This window comes from Hydra vulgaris, chromosome 04 (genome assembly GCF_038396675.1).
Source record: "Hydra vulgaris chromosome 04, alternate assembly HydraT2T_AEP".
Lineage (NCBI taxonomy): Eukaryota > Metazoa > Cnidaria > Hydrozoa > Anthoathecata > Hydridae > Hydra > Hydra vulgaris.
Window position 1 is genome coordinate 38,190,001 of NC_088923.1, and position 25,383 is coordinate 38,215,383.

At 26.9% G+C, this 25,383-nt stretch overlaps 1 protein-coding gene across 1 annotated transcript in view; it reads left to right on the plus strand.

Annotated features, from left to right (window-relative positions):
* Positions 1-25,383, plus strand: part of LOC100199128 (heparan-alpha-glucosaminide N-acetyltransferase) — a 61,407-nt gene that overhangs the window by 12,678 nt on the left and 23,346 nt on the right. The window contains exons 3-13 of the mRNA XM_065796259.1: positions 4,951-5,032; positions 5,590-5,711; positions 6,079-6,197; positions 6,480-6,573; positions 7,576-7,612; positions 7,811-7,914; positions 16,063-16,139; positions 16,227-16,394; positions 16,588-16,700; positions 16,794-16,915; positions 17,217-17,343. Coding sequence (XP_065652331.1) covers positions 4,951-5,032; positions 5,590-5,711; positions 6,079-6,197; positions 6,480-6,573; positions 7,576-7,612; positions 7,811-7,914; positions 16,063-16,139; positions 16,227-16,394; positions 16,588-16,700; positions 16,794-16,915; positions 17,217-17,343 — 1,165 coding nt within the window. The remainder of the gene's footprint in view (positions 1-4,950; positions 5,033-5,589; positions 5,712-6,078; positions 6,198-6,479; positions 6,574-7,575; positions 7,613-7,810; positions 7,915-16,062; positions 16,140-16,226; positions 16,395-16,587; positions 16,701-16,793; positions 16,916-17,216; positions 17,344-25,383) is intronic.

Below are 25,383 nucleotides of genomic sequence, written 5' to 3' on the forward strand. Positions count from 1 at the left end.
ATAACTTAATTTAGAATTTTTTTATACAAATTTTTTTGATTAAACGTAAACTTGATTGAACGTAAATTATATAAACATAAATTTTACTAATATAAATTAATAATTTTATAATATTTTATAACATTCTAATATTGTTCTTTTGAAAAAATATTTTTATATATATACATCAGGCCTTGTTTTAAATAAAATATGCCGAATGCATTAGCTTAATGCGATATTTGATGTCATAAAATTATCGTTGTTTTTTTATTTTTTAAGACATTAATTGTTTAAAATTACTGCATTAATATTAATTGCCGCAAAATGAGTTTAATGTTATTTAACAGCTTTTTTATTATTAGTATAAGGGAATGTTTATCTTCTTTTCTTTTTTTTTTAATATTAAGTAATTAAATTTAATATTGCATTTTTAAAATTATAAAAGTTTGATATTAACAAATTTCTTTCTTTTCTCAACATTTGCATAAATGAATTAAAATATGTTAAATTTTTGAATTTTTAAAATGATTGTTTTTTAAATTTCTAACTGTGGCTTTGCAACTACAAGTGATTTTTTATTTTTAAAAAATTAGCGAGTAACAGATAAAGAAATTACGTTAATTTATTTACTTTATTTATTAAAAGTTTATTAGTTTATTATTAAAATTATATTGTTGTATATCATTTATTAAAAAGATTAAGTTATGTTTTTATGATCTTTGCTTCAAACTTAAAAAATCAATCATTACAATAAAATAAAAACAAAATAAACTTTTAATTTTATTTGATTTTTATTCATTAGTAAATAGTGCTTATATCAAACATAATTGTCATTCAAACTTTTTTAACAAATATTTTTACATAAACGATATTCAAAAGTTAATGTGACTTTTTAAAAAAATCCTTTAAGGTGTACATAAATCTATCTATGTGTAATGCTTTAAAACAAGGCCTGATATATATATATATATATATATATATATATATATATATATATATATATATATATATATATATATATATATATATATATATATATATATTTATATATGTAAATTATGTTAGTGTATTTTACAAATAGAGTGCTCAATGTTCTTAAAGAACAGAGCAATAATTAATTAGTAAAAAACACTTATCTAACTTTTATCTTCGACTCGGAGTTTCACCATCGCTGGATCATCAGGAAGAGTACTCTTCCTGATGATCCAGCGATGGTGAAACTCCGAGTCGAAGATAAAAGTTAGATAAGTGTTTTTTACTAATTATATATTTATATATATATATATATATATATGTATATATATATGTAAATATATATATATATATATATATATATATATATATATATATATATGTATATATATATGTATATATATATATATATATATATATATATATATATATATATATATATATATATATATATATATATATATATATATATATATATATATATATATATATATATATATGTATATATATATGTATATATATATGTATATATATATATATATATATATATATATATATATATATATATATATATATATATATATATATATATATATATATATATATATACATATATGCAGGGGCGTGTCTAGGGGATGTTTGCTATGTTGTTAGACATACTCAAAAAAATCAAATCAAAGTTTTTCATTTTGAATATATTGTTGAAAAAACAAAAGTTTTACTATTATAACTATTATTATTTATTTTTATTTTACTATTATAACTATAAAAACTAAGCTACAGCAATAACTAAACAAATTATGCACGGTTAATTATCTGAAATGGTTGGAAAGAAATTGAAAACCGGAAAATATAATAGTATTTTAGTTTCATAATTTCTGATTATTTGAAAAAACCATTTCAATATTTTGATGGAGTTTAAAATAACTTTCAAGTTTTTAGAACTTAATTAGAAACTTGAATTGTAATACCTTATTTTATTTCGTTATATAGAACTTTAATTTTTAAATATTTTTTTTTTTTTAGTTTAAAAAAAATCAAAATGATTATTTCAGTAAGAACAAATTTTGGACTTCCCTTTTGACATGCACCCTGAGTAAAATTATGATCTAAAAGCGAGTAAAAGTTTTATTGTTTAATTATCATCAGGAGGCAAAATTAGTTAGTAACAACAAGTATACATTAAAATATATCAATGGACATCCCCAGTTTTATTACACTAGACTGCGTATCTTTTTTCTTACTTGTGTTTTGAATCATAAATAAGGAAAGAAACTGTTTCAACTATGAAAAATTAAATTTGGACTACCCTTTCAACATACACCCTGCTTGATTTGTGGCATAAAATATAGCAGTTGATTAGTTCAAAATGTTGCTTAATTTGCAAGTTTATGTAGCATTTCAAAGAAAAAGTTAGCCCGTTGGAGAGAAACATTTGAAAAAAAACATCATATCCTTTAAAGTTAGGCAACTAAATGTTATATTAATCGTGCAGAATTTTCGGTATCACAATGTCCTTCGGATACAAGAAAGGAAGACAGAATTATTACAAGAAGAAGCTGTTTATAATTGCATCAATAAAACTAGTCTTTGTTTCTTGTTTTTATTGGATAATCAAGCATTTGTGGCAAAAAAATAGAATGTCTATATCCAGATTTTGGACTTATTAAGTATATATTATTATTTAGCTAAATTGTTTATCCCTGATGAGAATTATTATCACCTTTGTTTTCAAAGGGTTACTTCTTCTAAAGTTATGAAAGAATTTTAAATAATTTTTGTGCCCTTTTCTACACTAATATTACGTTTTTTTAGTACTAGAAGTTTCAAATTAGACATAAAGAAAAAATTTATTTAATATTTTAATAAAAGCTGTTACTGATTTTTCCTTGGATATTATGAATTGTGAAATCATGGCATGGATACTTTACAAAAGTTTTTTATTCCTGTGGGTTTTTGTCCTAAAAAATATCTTTAGATATCAACATAACATTTACTCTCTGCTACTGCATCTTCAACTGAAGTTAATAAAAAATTTTGATTTTGTTGCTGCACTGTGTATAAGAAGACATTATACACAGTGCGTTTTTGATATTACTCTTAATTACATAAATGTGCAAGCAAGTAATAATTATATTTTTTATAGTTTGAATATAATTCAAGCATTAAAAGATGTAGTCTTTTCACAGAAATATTGTTAATCAACACCTTCAAATATGCTTTGAACAAGCCTAAAAAGCGCATTTCAATTTATTTTAAATTGATTATCACTGTTCCTTTGCTAGACCATCCTATCTTAGTACTGAATTTAACACAATGTTTGGTAGTACAACTTTAAAGTGTTATAAAGCACCTGTCTTTTAGCTTTTTGTCCTAATCTTCAGTTTCTTCAAAAAGCAATTGCAGAAATTCAGTGTTGTTATACTAGTTGGAAAGACCACATTATATCTTTTAATGTCTTTTGTTTAACCAAAGGCTTTATTAGGTTTATTTATTATCGCCAAACCAAAGTCTTTATTACGCGAATTTGACCTGTGGGAAATTTAGTTGAATTTCGCTTAATTGGCTCAATTTCAAAAATGAACTCCAATCTAATAATACTGAAACATTACCAGCTACAAACCATTTTTTTTACGAAGGTGACTAAAAGGTTTTTTACTAAGGTGACTAAAAGGTTTTTTACTAAGGTGACTAAAAGGTTATATAAGGTGACTAAAAGGTTTTTTACTAAGGTGACTAAAAGGTTTTTTACTAAGGTGACTAAAGGTTATACGATAATAGTTAGAAGAAGTTGCAAGCAAAATAGATAAAGTATAAATTATATAGTATTATATAAAATATAAAATTATAGATAAATAATAGTCTAAATGGTTTAGTAAAGCTTTTTACACAGAGTTGTTAATATAGAGTAAACAAATTTTTAACAAGTTTGTTATAAATACTGGAATACTTGTGAATTGTGTTTTAAATAAAATTCAAATATGATAAAAGTATAATTTCAAAAAATATCTTGGCTACCATTTGTTGAGCAGCTATTTTCATTGCCAGACATCTTTGTAAAAACATTATTTAGCATTGTACAGTTTTTACAATATGTTTTTTGACTCTTGGTAAATATTTATAAAGTTTATATATAATTAAAAATTATTTACAAAATAATATTAAAAAACTTTACAATCATTATGAATTTGAGAATAAATAAACAGATTTTATTTACAGTTAGTTAATCATAAAAGATGTCGTCTTTTGTACCTTACACGTTTGATTTTTGTTATAAATAAAATTTATTAAGTCTTGTGTCTAATATTTGATTTTTGTTTTTTATGGTAATATCATTATCTTGAATTTTGTCTACAGAAATCTTGTATTTAAAAATTTATAATCTGTATATATTATACAATACATTAGCATTAGAGTTTTTAAAAAAAAAAATTTATTTTGCAAAAATCATTAATTCAGCTTTAGTGAACATTTTAGCGATGCTATAAGTCATTCATACAATTATTGAAATATTTTAATAAAATACACTTAATTCGGCCAAAACTAAAAAAAAAATAGGGAGTGGAAGAAGGATAATTTTTTTTTGCACTTACCCAAAAAATTTCCTGTACACGCCCATATATATATATATATATATATATATATATATATATATATATATATATATATATATATATATATATATATATATATATATATATATATATATATATATATATATATATATCTGAATTAAGACTAGAAAATGATGACATTTTAAGGAAGACTAATATATATATATATATATATATATATATATATATATATATATTAGTCTTGCTTAAAATGTCATCATTTTCTAGTCTTAACTCAGACTTACCTAAACATATGTTTTCCTGTGAGTTTCTGTCATTTGATGCATGTAATTTGATTTTGTATAAAAGTTTCTTACAAATATAACTCATTATGGTCTATAAAACTAAAAAAGAGAATGTTTAAAATTTGTCATAATTTTTTTAGATCAGTTTCAAGAGACGAAGCATTGTTTGTTGTAAATGGTACTGATATTTTGTTACGCGGTGTGTCTAGCAACTGCTATCATGTATGTAGATGTTATTTAACAAAGTTTTGTTCTTAAATTGTTAAGTTTAATTAGGTTCTAGTGAAAATGAAACTTCTTAATATATATTTTCAAAACAGTAATTAAATTATTAAAATAACAGATAACAGATAAAATAACAGATCTTATTTAAATAACAAAAGAAACCAAACCACATTTTTAAAAACTAACTTCAAACAATTCTGAAAATTTTTAATAATAATTGGCAATTTGAAATACAAAAATTTCAGGCACAGTTTTTTATGAATGGGGTCTGCAAACTTGCACACACATGTAATTGAGTTGAACAATCCGTAATGTAAAAAGTTTTATTGGATCATTGATTTATCCATTGATTGGCTTCTTTTTGAAAGTAGTATATTAGAATACGACACTCTTTTCATTAATTGTTTCTTTTCCATCTTTAATATATATTATTTGAATTTTATAGAATTTATATATATTAGATACATATTTAATTTTTTGCATTCTAGTTATATATATTACTTGTTTTACATTTGAGTACACTTCTAATGATTCTTGTTTTGGAATGTGTTTAGTGTCGTGAAAAAACATATGGTGTGATGTATGATGGATTTATCTCCCAAGTGGTTGATACAACATATCCATGGAACTATTTTGTAATAAAAAAAGATTCCTTTAAAGAATATGCTGTTTGCAGGTATGTTTATGACTGATATGTTCAAGAATTTAATTTAGTATTATTTAAAAAAATTCTTTTATAATCTTCTTTTTTTTTTTAACTGATAGTAAAATATTTGTCTATCAATTTTTTAATTTTTTCTCTATCTAATCTCTTTAAACAATTCAAACTTTTTGTTGAGTCAGAAATGGATTACAGCAACTTTTCTGATTACTCTCATCTTACATACCATGATGGTGTGTGCATATACTAGTAATTTGTTCTTTTTTTCAAATTTGTTCATTTTACAAATGATTTATGATCATTTCTATCAATATCAAATCATTCTTAATCAGATTTCTTACTTGGGTTTAGTAATTAAAATAACTTTCAACTTGATTTTCAGTGGTTCTTATCATTTTGGGGAACAAGGAATTTACCAATTAGATGTTATTGATGATCAACAAGAAAAATTTTATTGCAATCAAATCAAAGTTATTAAAAAGCCAAATTTTTCTAGTCTACGTAAGTTGTTTATTAAAAATATATATTTACATAAAATGGCAAAAAGTTGAAATAAAAGGAAATTTATTTTTTTGGGTAATGCCAACATAATTTTGTACAGATTTTTTAAATTTTTGTTGTTATTTATCCAAAAAATAAGGACATGTGATGTGTAGGGACAAAGTATGTATGTGTGTGTGTGTGTATATATATATATATATATATATATATATATATATATATATATATATATATATATATATATATATATATATATATATATATATATATATATATATTTAGCTTTGATAGTGTTGTTTGCTGTTTTGGTATCTTTAATTATTGTTCCTAAAGTTGGACTATTCATTTGCAGATTTATTTACCTCAAAATTACAAGGTACTAATTTTTTTTTAGTCAATAGTGTCTTTATATTTTTTTCAGTAAGCAATAGTAATTTTTACTACTTGTTTTTCTAGCACAATATTTACAACACTATCATAAAAATCTAGCTTGATTTTGGCACCAGTATATTAGTTTGGGAATCCAAATTATTCCTCTTAAATTCTGTAATTCAAAAAAAGTTTTTTGTTATATAAGTTCTTTTCTTTATTTAGTATAAAATAAGCCATGAATAAAAAACTTTAATATTTGATAAATAGATTATAAAAAATAAAATTAGTATATTTATTTATTTTTATCAAAAGATGTTACAAGATTTACTAATTTTTTGAAGTTTTAAAAAATGCTAAAAAGTTTGTTGTTTTTAGTGCTTTTTAAGAAGGAAAATGTTATCAACAAATAAAACTTTTAAAATTAATGCTGAAAAACTATAAGTAAAAGATTGACAAAAATTACATTTGTAATTTTTGTAATTTGTAACTCTGAACAACGTTTGAGGCAATAAATTTTTTAATTTGTTTTTATGTTGCAAATGAATGTTTTTACATTTTTCATAAACGGCAAAACATTTTTCTTTGGAAAATTTTATTGGTGTTATTAAATACTTTGATATTGATAATTTGTTTTTATAATTAAATGAAATGAAATTTTTATTTAAATTCTACATTTCAAAAAGACATTGTTGCAATAATAAAAAAATAACCGTTAACTTTGCTTAAAACAAATCTTCTTTTTTACTGGTGTATCCAAATAATTTCAAGGTCACTGAAAGACAAAAAAGTAACTAAAGTTAAATTTGTTTTATTTCAATTGAGAATTTTTACAATTACCTCCTAATTTGATTTTCTATTTAAATAAACTAATAAAAACACAACGAAGAAAAGAAAATATTATTTACATTTCATAATTAAATTTTCCATTATTGAAAATAAAAACTAATAATGATTAAACAATGAATGATTATATAAAACATGAATGATAATGGTTGATATATTTTAGACACATAAGTACTCCACGTCCTGGTTTTATGTCATTGGTGCGTAACTTGTTACCTATTTTTTTTATTATACATATATATATATATATATATATATATATATATATATATATATATATATATATATATATATATATATATATATATATATATATTTGTGTGTGTGTGTATTATACTATTTTCAGTAAATTTACATTATATAGATAAATGAAACTTTAAAACCTAAACTTCTTTTAGGATGGCAATGAGAGCTCAGAGAGTTCTGCTCCTCACAGCACTGTTGATTATATCAATAAACCAATAAAAAGGAATCGAGTAAAGTCCATAGACACATTTCGAGGGTTATTACTTTATTTATTTTTAAGTATCTTTTTTTGATTAAGCTGTTATATATAATATTAAGATTAGATTAGATTGGTATTTATGAAAACATCAAATTCATGATCTAAAGGACATGTAGGCCCATACAAAGATAAACACTGACAGCGTGCCTATAAATAATTTAAGTATATGTCACCACAAAAACAATTACAAAATTATAAAGAAATAATTAGTTGTTCCTTTTAGAAAATACATTTGTTACAGTCAAAATAGTTCACTTTATTTTTAAATATTAAAATATTTTTTGGATGCACAGTTTCCGAGGTCATGTTATTTCATATCAGCAACTTGGAAAGAAAAACTACATTTTCTTGAATCTAAGCGCCAAATTGGTTTGCATATTTTATAAACATAGACCTGGGTGCTAATATAAGTATGGTTTGTTGTCAGTTACAAAGAACAGAGATTTTTCTGTACAAAACAGTTTGTGAAAAATTTTCAAACATGTTATTAAGTCACTTTTAAGGTGCCAAACTTCAAGTGATTCCAAACCAAGCAACTGTAGTTGATTATGATAAGACAAATTTCTAAGGTTCCTAATTTTCTTCGTAAATTTTTGTTGGACACTTTCAACTGCTTTAATCTGATTTGGTGTGGTGACCAAACTAGAGAACAATATTCTAAAATTAATCTTATATAGGTAGTAAAAGCTCTAACTAGGATACGAGGGTTAGGAGTTTTAAAGTATTTCAATATTAGGTGTGCTCTCGAGTTAGTGTGATGATGTTAGAAATATGTTTTTTATAGTTAAGATTACATTTCATTGTTACTCCTAGATCTTTTAGGTTGGAAGCTCAAAGTACACACCTAATTTATAGCTATCCTTCATACCTTTGCATAATGAGGGGGTGCTATTCTGTGTGCAAAACACTTATTACTAGCAATTGATAGTTGCCACGTTTCTGCCTAGAGTACAAGTCTATTTAGAGCAACTACTAAATCTTGGCTTAGATCCATTTCACCGTATGTAATATAAAACTTTATCTTATCCGCATAAAGTTTTAAACAACAATCCAGATTATTATGGCAGTTTAATCATTAACATATAACAGAAACAATGTGGGACCTAACACACTACCTCGTGGAACTCCACTAATAATGCGTATTGAGTTTGATAGAGAACTACCAACCTTAACTTGTTGATATCTATCGGTGTGGAATGCAAAAATCCAATTTAAAAAATTACCTCTTATATTATAAATGCAAGTTTAACTAATAGTTTGGGATATGTCAAACGCTTTTTGGTGATTATTGAGTGCGGTGTTCAAATCATTAGTAGATTCTAAGAGATTTGTGCAGGTGGAGCATTTGTTGAGGAAACAATGTTGATTCTGAGTTATTAAATAATGATGAGTTAGATACACATTAATCATTCTTTCTATGACACAACAACATGTGTAAGTGCGATAGGTCTATAATTATTTGGATCTGCAGTAGCTCCTTTTAACAATTAAACAATAGTTTTTTTTTTTTAAATCATCTGGAACAGCTCAAAGTAATAAGATTGTCATTCAAATTTGAATAACTTTATTTATTCATTTGCAATGAGTAATTCAAAATTATAATTTTAAAAAGTATCCGATACTACTCTGTATATTTGTTTAACCCTTTCATGAGGAAATTTTTTTTTAAGAAAAAGGAAAGAAAAATTTTTTCCTAAACTTTTATAACTTTAAAAGACTTGGAAAAAATATGGCGTTTTTTTATTATTTTATTATACCCATTTTATAATACTTTTAATACTGTAATACTTTTACAAAACAAAATGTTGCTATTAATGCTAAATGTTACTCTTATTACTAATTCTTTATATATACTTGTTATTATATACACTTCTGATTATATACACTTGTTATTCAAACTAAAATATATAAAGAAAAACAATAACTAGTACAACTATATAATATCTTCTTTTGGTTTTGTCATTTACTGAATGAAAGCGAAAATCAATGATAAACAGTGATTGACCGAAACCTGTTTTGGACGAAATTTCAATTTGAACCAATGCAGAAATTTCGGTATTGGTACTTTTTATAAGTTTGGTAAAAAGCAAAATTTCGGTTGAAAACTATACCGAAAACCAAAACATTTTTAAGATTTTAAATTTTTATCTAATTTAGAAAAATAGTTACTTTTGAGAATTTGCACACAATATTTTACTATTTCTAAATGAAATTTTAAGCCCATTGTTCACAAATTACACAAATTTTTAGTTATAATAAATAGTGCGTTTCCATCTGCTCCTTAAAAATGTGAAACTGCAAATAATCAAGCCATTACAGTGCGCATAATAATTTGACTAATATCATTTATTTAAAGAAAACAAGTTTTTTTTTTTTGTTTATTTAAGAAGGTGAAAAAAAGTAACAACATATTGTGGATGTTTAGTTATTTTTATAGGTTTTTCTGAGCACTCTTATTTTTATTATTATTTTCTTATGACTATTAATTTATTTTTGTTTTTATACAAGATGGAAAGAAGTTGTCAAAATGTAGGGTTTGCATTTCACAATATCTATTAGTGATCCTAAGAATGTCAATTGCAATACTTGCAATGGAAAAGTATCTCACGGATATAATGATCCTAAGTACCAGACAGTCAGTGGCCTTTCGTTTCATCTCAAAACACGCCACCCTCTTATTGCAAATATCTGCAAAGCTTAAAGTTTCAAATGTTCAAGAAAAAAGTGATTCTGTTTCCAAACAAAACAAAAAAAAAACAGTTCCTATTTTTAACATAAAGTCTAAGAAGCAAAGAGCAGAAATGCTTCAATCTGCTATGCCCAACTGGATTTGAACCTGCACAAAAATTGAATTAAACTCAGTAAAAGGACAAAAATTTCATAAGTCCATCTTTGAAATGATTGTTCTTGACATGCAGCCACGGTCAGTTGTCAATGAAGGTGGTTTTTTGCAACACCATGCCCTGATTGCTCCAACTTACGAAATTGCAAGTGCAAAATATTACAAAAGCATGTTGGACCCTCTATACGATAAGATAAACGCTCTAAAAATTGTTTTGCAGAAGAAAAAATTATAAATGTATCAATTGGCCTTGATGCGTGGTCAAACTTTCATCATGGTTATTTAGGGATGACAATTTATTTCATTTCTAAAGACTGGGAACGAATGAGGTTCTGTTTGTCATGCACCAAGTTTGATGAATGTCACACATCAGCAAACATTTATCAAAAAATTCAAGAAACAGCCAAAGACTGGAACATTACTTCAAAAATTGATATTTGTTTGAGAGACAATGCAGCTAATGTTAAAGCAGCCTTTAACTAACCAGGAGGTATCTATCAATCAGCTGGATGTCTTAACCATTCTCTTCAACTTTTTATTAAAGCCCTGATTGTTGAATGCAGAAAACTTTGCATTTATGCATCCCACTCAAACAGGTTTTATACAGAACTCTATAAGCAGCAAGAAGTCTAGATGGAAAACAAAAATTAACTTGGGTTATAAAAAGATGTTGCAACAAGGTGGAACTTGACTTTTTGTATGCTGCAAAGAATTTTGCTTCTTAAACCTGCATTTGCCGCTACAATCCTCATGTTGCCATCCTCTGGCATTGAATTTTCATGGCAAGACTGAAATTTTTGTGAAAAAGTGGTTAAAATTTTGTTTATTTTTAAAGAAGCCACTAAACTTCTTTCTGGAACTGGTTCTTGCATCAGTGCTTGCATCCCCATTGTGACAACTATTATAAAGTCACTAGAAACTGAAAGTGAAGATGATGATATGATTACAATGAAGCAAGCAATGAAATTAGCAATGGAAAAATGTTTCTGGAGCATAGAACAAACTAAGCACTATTCAATTGCAACCTTACTTTACCCAAGGTTCAAGGTTTTTTTTTGTTCCCTTGATGTATGTAATGCTGCAAAAGAAACCATCTTATCACAACTGGATTCTTTACTGCTATCTCTCAATGAATTTAAATGAGTTTCCAAAGAATCTAATATTTCGTGCTAATCTAACTTGATGAAAAGCATCATCGCCCAATCTCGATAGATCAAAGATCAAAACCTAGAATGATCAAAGAAGTGCCTAATGATTATCTGGATTCTCAGTTATTCTCTGATTGTCTAAGTTTCTGGAAGAATTACGAAAACAATTAGAGTAGTGATGTCAAGCTAGCCCTTGCTAAAATCGCCAAGAGGTTTCTCACCCCTCTACCAACATCAACTGATGTGGAAAGGTTATTTTCAACAGCTGGAGATATACTGAGCAATGAAAGAAACAGACTGTTACCAGATAACCTCAAAAAAATCTTGTTTTGCAGAGAAAATCTGCAAGTTGTTAATTTTGGCTATTGACTTATAATGCCAACTTATATAATAAATCTTAATTTGTGAAACAGGTGTAATTAATTCTTACATAATACACACATAAAAAAACAAAAAATTTAAAATTGCATTTTTAAATAAAATTTTCTAATGAAATTAATTTTGACTAGCCGAAATATTGGTATCGGTTTCAGTAAAATATTTGCCGAAATATTCAAAATTTCAGTTAATATTGGTTTCAGCTTTTTTTCTGTTTTGGTTGATCTCTAATAAACATACTATTACATGCACCAAACTGGATATCAATGAACTGCTGAGAACATAATATTACAGACGTCATTGTAAAAAATTTACGTAAACTGTTATATTATGGTCACCACACGAATAAGGTTAAATATTTTTAACAAAAATCCGACAATAATGAAAAAATATTTCTAAGTTTTGAAGGAGTATATTCATGTTTGATTAGCAGAGAAATTTTGGTGTTGGTATAGATCTTATATATATAGCCTTTTTAGATCATATTCATAATGGCAGATATAAACTAATAGGCTAAAGATATATTATTCTTTTAATATTCAATAAATTGGTAACTTATTTTTAAAAATATTTATAAAAAAATAATTCAAATAATGAAAATACCATATTAAAATTTCATAATTAATTGAAATTCTTTATATAATAGTTGGATAATATTATATAAAGCAATTGAATAGCATTTTAATAATACCACTTAGTGTGGCCAGAGTATGAAAAAATTCATTTTTCTGATTTTTTGTTTTTTAACTTTAAATAGTAAACTCATATTGTCTTGAACAAATTTAGATCAGAGCAAAAAAAAAAATTTAATTCATCATACCATTGCACTTTAATAGATGTTTGAAGTTAAAGATAAAGTTATTCAACTTAAAATTGCAACATTACTGTTTTTTAACAATAACTGTAAACATTTGTTGTATATATGTTATCTAACTCGTTAATTATTTAAAAAAAGAGAAAAAAATGTAGTACGTACATTTATTTTTTGTTGTTTTACTTTAAACTAAAAACAGTTCTAAATTGTGTGAAAACATATTATTTCATTTAGAAACAAAGTCATTGCAAAAAATATCCCATTAAATTAATCCAATTTTGTTTTTGACTGGCTTTGAGGAATTTATAAGTTTATATATCCTAAAGTTGCTATAAAACGCAGTAATAGGAAAATATTTGGAACTTTAATGTGCTGCAGTTCAATACCTACAGACAGGCTGTACCAATAATTTTCTATCTTTGTGTACTTAGAGTAACCACTTGGGAAAAAATTAAAATTATGTGTTAAAAGTTAGTTTAACATTTGCAGCAGCCTATTAAAAGATCACTTTTTTTGAAAAATATAATAAAATACATACACTTTGCATGCATAGAAAGTAGAGTACAAAAAAAAAGTTGAAATAAATTATGAAACTTTTTACTAGCAAGGTTCTATATATAGAAAATAACCAAAAATAGTTTTAAGACATACTCTATCTTATGACATAATTTTAGCATTTTGAGTGTAATAGCGCAAGTTATATTATATTGCAAAAAAAAAAAAAAAAAAAATGCTGCAAAGAGAAGTGTATATACTATGGTGAATCAGGTAATACCAATTTTTATAAAAGTTGGTCCTACCTGGAATGGTTGACCACCAATATAAAAATAATTTTAAGCCAAAAAATTTTGATGTCAGATGATTTTAAATGTCCCCGCCAGTTCAATTTGTGTATAAAAATATTTTAAACTTCAGAGGTCTGGCGGGGACCTTTAAAATCAACTCAGAAAACCAAATTTTCTTCTATCTGGTATATTTTGGACTAGTTTTTAATAGTAGAGTATGACCAAAAATAAATATGGTGGTTTTTATTCCACATGATTCGGAGAAAGTGATCAAAAAAATGGATTTTTCGTAAAATGGCCCATTACTATGTATAACTGATGCTGGTTTATTCTTCATATTTAGGCCAAATTCTGAAAATTAATATTAGAACTAAGCATTATTAACCTTTATATAGAAGGGGCGTATCAATGGCTACCCCGATCCCTTCACCCAATGTTGAATTACCCCCTCCCCTCGTTCATTTGAGGGGGGGGGAGTACCCCCAAAATTATGGAAATTTCATTATAAATCATATTATTTGAAATCACTTTATTTTCTATATAAAAAATACATCACTTGGTAATATAAACATAAATCATGATATGTAAATATAATATAATATAATGCCATGCTTAAATATAGTATATAAATCATGTTATTTTTTTCTCTGCTTGTGTATTTTTTCATAGGCTAGCTGCAACTGTTCCTTGGATTCTGACCCACAGAGCTGATCTCTTCTTTCATGCACAGCTAGTAGAAGTTCTTGATGATCATCCTCATTGTGAACATTGTTCACAAACTCTGATACAAGTTTTACAGCCCTTTCAAGTTTACTAACGTAATTGGAAAATTTTTTGGACTGTTAAACATAAGTCCACATAGGAGCAGGAATGTTTAAATAAAATTTGTCCTCCATTCTAGTGAGGTTAAGTAAACTAAAATTGAACCAAGATTATGTTCTCTCTAATTATGGGAGCAAGTCCTGTTGGCTCTTCTTGTTTAAAGTTTAGCTCTTTTATCTATTTTGACTTCTCTGAATGCTAAAACTGATCAGGAACTGGTTTGGAGAGTAATGTTTTTGCAATATTTTCTCTCTCCACATCAGGAAGGTCAGGGTCTAGGAGAAACAAGTGGAACCAAGGTTTCATCTAAATACCAGATGTGTTTTCCCATTGACATCATTGTTCTTTCGATTCTGATTAGATCTCTTTTGGAACCAGAGCTCTTAGATTCCTGTCTTTGACTGAACCTAATATTGGTTCCTGCCTTCTAGTATTTGAGGCAATTGTGTCAAAACATAATCCCTTCACATCATCACTTTATTCAATAGTCTTACAGTACATTATCCAAAGCTTTAAACTAAGCAGCTCCAGTTCCATGTTCCATGGCTGGAATTCCAAAAAGTTTAAGTTCTCCATTAATATTAGCTAAAGCAGCAAACCTGTCTCTTTTTACTTTCTTTCCATCAGTGTTATTTTCCATAATTTTTCCATCAAAGTGAGCTATTATGCAGAAAAGTGCTTTCTCAGATGCTTTTTTAACCCCCCTTTTGTGCTCTGCATCATTTCTTCATCATGCTGGATGGTTTTCTTTTGTGCTCGCCTAATAGTTGATTAAAATAGTGAAAAGTTAACAACATTTCGGCCTGAATTAACAACCAAATCTGCAACAACACATGCAGCAAATCTGTGGAGAAATATTTTTAAAAACTGATGTCCTGGCAATAATCATTGGCTGGATAAAATTAAAAGAACAATCTGAGTCTGGTGTTTATGTCACTGATTTCTGAGGAAAACTAAAGCTCTGTAGTCAAATCATTTTTCTGAGCAAACTGTTCAGCAATATGTACTAACTGTACTTGTTTCAATCTTCTCTGTTTTCTCATCTTGATTAGCATTTTTGCTTGCTTTTTTGATATTTAGACAAAAAGTCTTAAAAAGTTTTTATTTTAAATAGCTTCTTTTTTTTTTTATATAAAAGCCTAAAAAAGTTTATATATGTATATATATATACATGAAGCGTATTTATATATAAAAAAGCTTAGCTGCTATTAAAATCTTATTGATGATGTCATACTAAAATAGCCATACACTGAAGGTCTGGTACTTTATTTAGTACAAGGATTGTAGATTTGCTTAGGCATTATCTAGATAAAAGCGTAACACTTTTTTCTAATTTTTTCATTTTTATTATTTTAGAATCAGTATAGCTGTTATGATATTTGTTAACTATGGTGGAGGTGGCTATTACTTCTTCAGTCATTCATCATGGAATGGTATCTCACAAATTATGGTGCATTTTTTTAAAGTTATATAGTGTCAAGAACTTATTTTATTTTCTGTTCATTAATTTTTAACTTTAGGGCTCACTGTAGCAGACTTGTTATTTCCTTGGTTTATTTTTATTATGGGTTCATCTATCTATATTTCAATGCACTCTTTACAAAAGAAGTTATCTAAAAGAAAAATGACAGTTAAAATTATTTATCGTTCATTCAAGCTTTTACTTCTTGGATTATTTCTTAATAATGGTAATTTTTTGTAATTTTATGTACATATTTTTATTTTTCTGTGTTTGTCTATGTAATCGTTTGCATGTATGAATATTTGTGAATTTTACTAGAAATTTTTATTTGCTTGGAGTATGAGCAAAAGTCTTTTTGAAAATTTTTCACTTTTTAGTTAATACTGGTACTTTTATCATGTTTTTAAACTTCTTTAAAGGATTTGATTTAGCCAATTGGAGATTGCCAGGTGTTCTCCAGCGATTTGCTATTTCTTATTTTGTTGTTGCATTAGTTTTTTTATGGTTCGATTCCCCTAAAGAAGAATCAGAGGTATAAAATACTTTCCTTAATTGTATCATCTTAGTAATATTATTTAGTTAATTTTTAAAAAACACATTTAGATTTAATAATTTTTTATTTTAGACTGGTTTTTGGAAAAGTATGTTTCGTGATGTTTGGTTTCCTTTTCAACATTTTGTTATGCTTTTATTGCTAACTATTTATTTGCTAATTATATATCTTTTAAATGTGCCTGGTTGCCCAAAGTAAGTTTTATAATTTTTTATTTTTTTTAGTTTTATTTTATTCTTTTAATGGTGATTGTTTATGTTTTATGGTGATATTTGTTTAATTGTTACTTATAGTTATTTTTATTGTGTTCAAATGTTTAAATGTTTTTTATATATAAATTTGTTTGCATAACAAATCATTTTTATTATGCAATGTTTTTTTTTTTTTCCTTACTGTTATTATTATTATTATTATTATTATATTTAGTAACATAATTTGTTACAGAATATATTATTGAATATTTCATAAAGTTTACAATAGAAATATTTACTATAGAGGTTATTTTGGACCAGGCGGTGATGGTGATCATGGTGCTTACGAGAATTGCACTGGAGGAGCATCAGGTTATGTGGATAGAACTGTATTTGGTTTAAATCATATATATAGAAACCCAACTTGTAAGGTTAGATTAACTTTTTTTTTTTAATTATTTCTTGTTAGTTTATAGTTGCTTATAATCAGTTTATATTACCTTCAATAACAGTTTATACTCCTTATATATGTATGTATGTATATTAGGGTGACAAATAAATTTATTGAAAAAAATTTTTTTTTTTTTTTATGCTCTCAACCTTTTATTTGGTTCCATTTAATGAAAAAATGATACTGGGAAATTTTGGACACAATTTGTTAAGGTTTAGGGGTTGCTCAATCCAATATTTTATTTTTACAAAGCTGCTCGAACCCACATTTTTCATATTTTATCATTTATCTTTTCTATTTTACTAATTAAGTTGACAATGCTATCAATATTTTATTATTTGTTAATCTAATGAGTCATGCATAATACACATTGTTTTTTTTAGAAAATTAAAAAGTAAAAATAAAATAAGTTGGCTGGCATTTAAAACACCCATTGTAATATTTCATCATCCAGTTAAGTTACTGCATCAGTATTGCACTACTGCTAAAACTATTTCATTATCCTGTAAATACAAAATACATTTTTAAACACATTATTAGAGAGATATTTTCAAAATTGGTTTATTGTAAATTGAGACAAGAAGTCAAAATGAACTATGGTGTATTGGTCAAGCTACATCTGTGATCACAGGGCACAAGTTGCCATCTAAAAGACAAGTTTTAAAATCTTATTTTTTCTTCAAAAATAACTACAATGTAAAAGAAAGCGCAGGCCTTGTGACAGATCAGGTTCTAGACTTTTGGCAAAGAGCTAGAATTCCAACAAAACAACGTTATCATGTTATAACGCATGTTGAAAAACTTGTTGAGAAATACAGAAAGCTGAAAAAGAATAAAGGTAGAAAAACAAAAACTCAGCAAAGAAATGTGGAATTTTTTTCTCAAGAAATTGAAGAACTATTTGATATTGCTCATGAAGATGCTTTAAAATTAATGACAATAGAAGAAGACAAGAACTTTCTTACACTACAAAGAGAAGAAAGAAAAGGCTATATGAGTTCAGTTGATTGTGAATTATTCAAACAAGAACAGCATATTTTAAACAGAAAAAAAGCAAATGAAGAAAGAAAAACAAAAGAGTTAAAAAGAAAAAAAGAAGGAATGTGTTCAACAGTCACAGACCTAGTTTTGACAGAATCAGACTCCTCTCAGGGTACAGATAATGAAGTAGATGACTTTATTCCATCATCAGCAAAGAAACTGAAAAAGAGTGAAAAAACAGAAAAAAAGAAAGTGATTACTCCAGCATTTTGTTCAGCTCTTGATCGTTTGAAAATTCCCAATCGTTCTGGTTCCTAGGTTTTGTCTACAGTTTGTCAAGGGTTAGGTGCCAATATTGAATATTTATCTACATCATGTGAATCTCTTCGATGTGCACGTATTGAAAATCGTAAAGAAGTTGCAAAAAGAATTATTTTAGAGTTCAAACCACAGATTCCATTAACTGTACATTGGGATGGAAAATTGTTATCCGATTTGACAAGCAGAAATGAAGTGGATCGACTGCCCATATTAGTGATAGGATATGATGTAGAAAAACTGTTGTCAGTCCCAAAACTGGATAGAGGCACTGGTGAATGAGTTATGCAACAGAACAACCTTTAAAAGATTGGAACATTTCATATGACAGAATTGTGGCGCTCTGTTTTGATACTACTTCAAGCAACACAGGTATACATTCAGGTGCTTGTACCTTGCTGGAAAAATTAATTGGAAAGTCTTTATTATACACAGCCTGTCGACACCATATTCATGAAGTGATTTTATCCCATGTTTACAAAACTTGTTTTGGAACATTTTCTGGTCCAGAGGTTAAGTTGTTTCAACGATTTCGTGATCAGTGGAGTAAACTTAATTCTAAATCATGGCTCTTAACTGATGCAGATCTCAAAGTATATGGCTCACTTGTACCATCAGCTATAGAACTTGCTGTAATTATGATGCAAGGATCAAAACAACCTCGCAACGATTACAATGAGTTTTTGCAACTAGCAATAATTTTTTTAGGAAAAACTCCTCCAGACCAAAAGGGAATAACTTTTCGTTCTCCTGGTGCTATGCACCAAGCATGATGGATGGCAAAAGCACTGTACTCTATTAAAATCTACTTGTTTCGACATCAATTTTATTTAACAAAAAATGAAGAGAAAAATCTTCTACGATTTTCGATTTTTTCAATATTGATTTACATGGAACATTGGTTTCGGGCTCCCATTTCTTCATCTGCTCCTCACAATGACCTGACACTGATTAGGAAATTGAATAAATTCAAAATATTTGACAAAAAAGTAGCTGAATCTGCCATAAAAGCCATTGCAGGACATTTATGGTATTTAACTAAAGACCTTGTGAGTCTCTCTTTTTTCAGTAATGATGTTGATAACCAAACTAAAGAAAAAATATTGATTGAGCTTGAAAAGCCAGCCAATAAAACCCAGATAAAAAGGGTTGAAGGTAAAGGATTAATGGATAAAATTGTAAGCATGAACTTAGATGACTTTGTAACAAATAGATCAAAATATCTATTTGAATTGCTTGGAATAAATTGGGCATTTATGAAGGAACATTGCCCAGGCAATTGGAGTACAATAATGGAATACCAGGATGCACATAAAATTGTTAATTCTATGAAAGTTGTGAATGACACAGCTGAACAAGCAGTGAAACTGGTTTCAGATTACACAAAAATCTTGACAAAAGATGAAACTCAATTGCAATATATTTTACAAATTGTGGAAGAACATCGACGTCAAATTCCAGATATGCGAAAGTCTACAATTGTTAACGCATTAATAAAAACAGGTGAACAACCTGAATCAAACATTGATTAAAATCATATAAATAACACTAAACTTGAATAAAATAATTAAAATTTTGTAGTAATAAAAAAAATAAAAAAGTATATTCATTTTTACTTTACGTTGACCCTTAAATCTGATAATATCAAGCTCATTGAGCAACCTCTAGATATGAAAATATTCTAATAATATTTTGCACAGTATATTTTTTTAGTTAAAAGGAACACAATAAAGGGTTGAGAGTTCAATTTCGAGCACTTTGATTTTTTTTTGTCGCCCTAATGTATATATATGTATATATATATATATATATATATATATATATATATATATATATATATATATATATATATATATATATATATATATATATATATATATATATATATATATATATATATATATATATATATATATATATATATGTATATACATATATATATATATATAAATATATATATATATATGTATATATATATATGTATATATATATATATATGATATCAATTATATTCTCTATAATATTAGTTTATATTCTTCTTAAATTATAAAATAAATTATATATGCGATTTTCCCATGCTTTAACGCGGTTTGTGAAGAACATATCTCTTCTGTCAAAGTTCTTCAATAATGATTTAATTAGTTTTGAATTGGTGCCAGGAAGGTTATACTCAAAGAGTGTTTCTGTGTAGACTTAAGGCACAACAGACTCAATTTTCTTGACACTGTGCACAATCTTATATTGCTAAATCGAGTCACTGTTAATTTTTCTGTCTTTGAGTTTTGTTAAGCCTAGAATAATAAGCCTTTCCTCATATGACTTTTGTTTGATATCTATGATCACTTTTGTCCCACATTACTAAATGCTTTTGAAATCTTTGATGTCGTCCTACAAATGTAGAAACCATGCTTTGATGGTGAATTTGAGGTGTTGTTTAATGTTTGTTGGGTAGAGCATTTTCCATAGTGTGAAACCTGCTTCAGAAGAATTTCTTAATCTGACCTAGTGCCTGGTTTGTTCTTGTAGCTTCTGCTTCAAACTTGATGCTTCAACTTAATTCTTGACTTTCCATTTCTTTTCTTTTCTTTTTTTTTAATATTAAATAATTAAATTTAATATTACATTTTTAAAAATGTTTGATATTAACAAGTTTCTTCCTTTTCTCGACATTTGCATAAATGAATTAAAATATGTTAAATTTTTGAATTTTTAAATGATTATTTGTTAAATTTCTAATTGCGGCTTTGCAACTACAAATGATTTTTTATTTAAAAAAAATTTGCAAGTAACAAATAAAAAAATTACTTTAATTTATTTACTTTATTTATTAAAAGTTTTTAATTTTATTAATGATTTTGTTGTGAAAGCTAAAATTATTTTTCCAAACATCATTTATTAAAATTATATTACTGTATATATCGTTTATTAAAAAAAAATAATCGCTGCGATTTAACTTGCAGTAAAAAAAACTGCACAAAACTTAGGTTTTGTGCAAATTTTTTATGCAGTTGTTTATTTAAAATTTAATTTTTTACAAAAAAAAAAAATGTTTAGTAAGGAAAACTGAAAAAAACAATTGCAATAAAAAAGAGCTAATTTTTTTTTAAGAAAAAATAAAATTGAAATATTGAACAATATTTTGTAATATTTTTAAATAAATTTGACAGTTAAGTTAAACAAGTATTACCTTTAATTTTAATAAACTTAAATATATTTTTTTAAATCAAAATTAAATTATATATTTTTTTTATCAGAATAAAATTATATATTTTTATTAAATTAGTTTTAAAATTAAATCACATATTTTTTATCAGAATTATATTATATTACTATGATCTTTGCTTAAAGCTTAAAGTATTAGCGTTTTTCAAGCAAAAAAATCATTACAATAAAATAAAAACAAAATAAAAATAAATTTTTAATTTTATTTGAGTTTTTTTCATTAGTAAATAGCACTTAAATTTAACATAATTGTCATTCAAATTTTTTAACAAATGTTTTTACATGATTGTCATTCAAAAGTAAATGTGTTTTTTTTTTAAATTAATGATTTTTTTTATCTTATTATTTAAAAAATGATAAAAAGTCGCTTAACCAAAATCGCTTACTGCTTATGTAAAACACTCAAGGCGTACTAATCACTCTACGCGTAACATTTTAAAACAAGGCCTGCCATAGGCTTTTAATTTGGGCTGAAATCTTTTGTGCAGCACTTTGTCAAAGACTTTTACAAAATCAGTATATATCACCTCTATGGCATAGCCACAATGTAATGCAGTCATCAGAATGTTGTATGTTTCAGTAGATTAAAACTTGCACTGCATGACTTGTTAATACAATATGGTAAGATGAAAACATTAAAATACATCTCGCTACCTTTTTTTCCCACTTTGAGCAATATATATATGTATGTGTATATATATATATATATATATATATATATATATCTATATATATATATATATATAGAGACACACACACATATATATATATATATATATATATATATATATATATATATATATATATATAAATATATATACATATATATATATATATATTTATATATATATATACATATATATATATATATATATTTAAATGTGTATATGTATATATATATATATATGTACATATAAATTAGGGTCATTCAGGTTGTAATAGAAAAAAAAAAGTTCACAAAAAGCATTCTCCTCAAGGTTGCCTGTGTTCCTTTATCACCTAGGATTATGTGTACCAAAAATTAGACTAAAAGAAGCAATTTTAGGGGTTGCCATGTTTTATAAGATGAATTAACCATTGGTAAAATTGTGTGATTCTCTCAAATTTTGCAAATTTGTTTTTATATATATATATATATATATATATGTATATATATATATATATATATATATATATATATATATATATATATAACAATATATTTTGAATGGAAATTAATATGGCAACCACTTGATCTTTTGCTGTGGTGTGGCTTGTTGGTAAACCTACACAAACTCTGTCGACTGCCAGACTTCCTTCAAGAGGGGATGTTCTTCGGAGGTTGCTCTTCCATCGTATAGAAGAGAAACAAGAAGTGAAAAAATTATTCAGACAACAATTGAAGCAGTTCTTGTTATATGGGTGAGAGGAAGAATTCCAACTCAAAGAATTGACAATGCACAAAGAAAGTTAAAAAAACTTTATGAAGAATATCTGTTGCTGAAAAAACATCGATGATCAAAATTGGACAGCTGTCAAATGAAAGAAGGACTTTTCCATGCTGACCTTAAAGAACTTTTTGATATATCAACCAAAAATGCATCAGATGTTATGAAAAACGATGAAGATAAAGTATTTTTACATCAGCAGCAAGAAGAAACATTAAGTTGTAACATGGCAGGAATTGATTGGAATTTAACAGCTTGGGAGGCACGGAAACAAGTCCGAGAAACTAAAATGGAATTGAGGCGTCAAAGCAGTAAAGCAGAACTGATGGAAAAAACAGAACTCATTTCTTCTTCATCAGCAGTTGACATTGTGAGTGAAAGTAGCTCAAGTTCCTCGGATGATGATGAATATCAGACTCCTTCCGCTTCCAGCACACTGAGCACAGGTGGTTCAACAAAAAAGAAGATGAAAGTTCTAAAAAATAATGTTGTATCATCTCTTGATCGTGTTAATATTTCTGATTGCCGTGCACTCTTCGTGGTTGGAACAGTTGCTCAGGCTCTTGGTCACAATCATTGTCAAACAGCAAAATCCGCAGAGAAAGGCTATCTGTTTGTGAAGCGCTGACTACAGCTGACAAGGTTGATTTCTCTCCTGATGATCCACTTCTTCTGCATTGGGAAGGAAAGCTCTTACCTGATATCACTGGTGGTCAAAAAAATGTGGATAGAATTGCCATTCTTGTGACTGGTGGTGGGGTGGAAAAATTGCTGGGCGTTCTAAAGACTGATAGAGGTATAGATGAGCAACAGGCTGATGCTTGCATGAAGGCTCTTAAAGATTGGAAATTGGAAGAACTTGTTCAGGGACTGGTTTTTGACTCTACTTTATCCAACACTGGGTTTAACATTGGTGCCTGCAGAATAATAGAGCAGAATCTTGACCGTAATCTTATATAGATAGCATGCAGACACCATGTCTTTGAAGTCATGCTTTCCACCATTTTTATGACTGCATTTGGAAGCAGTGGAGGACATGAAGTTAGAATTTTTAACCGTTTCCAGAAGCAATGACCAGCAATCAACAAGGAGGTGTTCACTATAGGGAATGAAGAATTGTATAGCTGTGATTTTTTTCTCATATCCGTGAAGAAATGGTAGTGTATTATGGTAAGGCAATTAAAGGTCAACAACCCAGGGATGATTACTTAGAACTCTTGAATTTGTGCCTTATTTTTCTTGGAGGATCAACTGCAACATCGAAGTTGAATGTAAAGTTTCGGGCACCAGGTGCAACACATAATGCACGTTGGATGGCAAAAGCTATATATTGTATAAAGATATATTTGTTTCAGGATCAATTTATTTTTACTGCAAAGGATAAGAAAGGAATAACAGACATAAGTCTTTTTGTGGCATTTATAACAGACAGTTTTGGAATGAAGCTCCGTTAGCTGAACGAGCACCATTAAATGATGCCAAGCTTCTTCAACGAATTCAAGAATATCCAAATCGTACCATTGCAATTAATGCAGCGAAAGCTTTTCATCGCCATCTGTGGTATTTTTCTGAACATCTAATAGGATTGGCTTTCTTTGATTCCCATATCGACAACAACACCAAGAGAGACATGGCAAACAACCTGAAGCAATAGCCAAAACAGAAATCTCTCAAAAGACTTGATGCTGCCACATTCAATTGTCACAGTACATTGTCTTCCTTCGTTACACAATGCACTGCAGAACTTTTCAATCTAATTTTGAAGAATGGCAAAGAAAAAGCTGAATCATCTTTAATGAAAGAATCTTGAGAGTGGGAAATGGATTCAACATATCTTGAAATGAAGCACAAGGTTCGTCAAATGAAGGTAGTCAACGATTGTGAGGAACAAGGCATAGCACTTATAACATCCTTCAACGAAAGCGTTACAAAAAATGAAAACCAAAAGCAGTTTCTTCTTCGATTGGTTGATCTTCACCAGAAGGAATTTCCAGTTGCATCAAAGTCTACCCTAATGAAGATGACTGTTGAATGATGAAAATGATTGATCTATTATTGCCTAGTGTAATTAC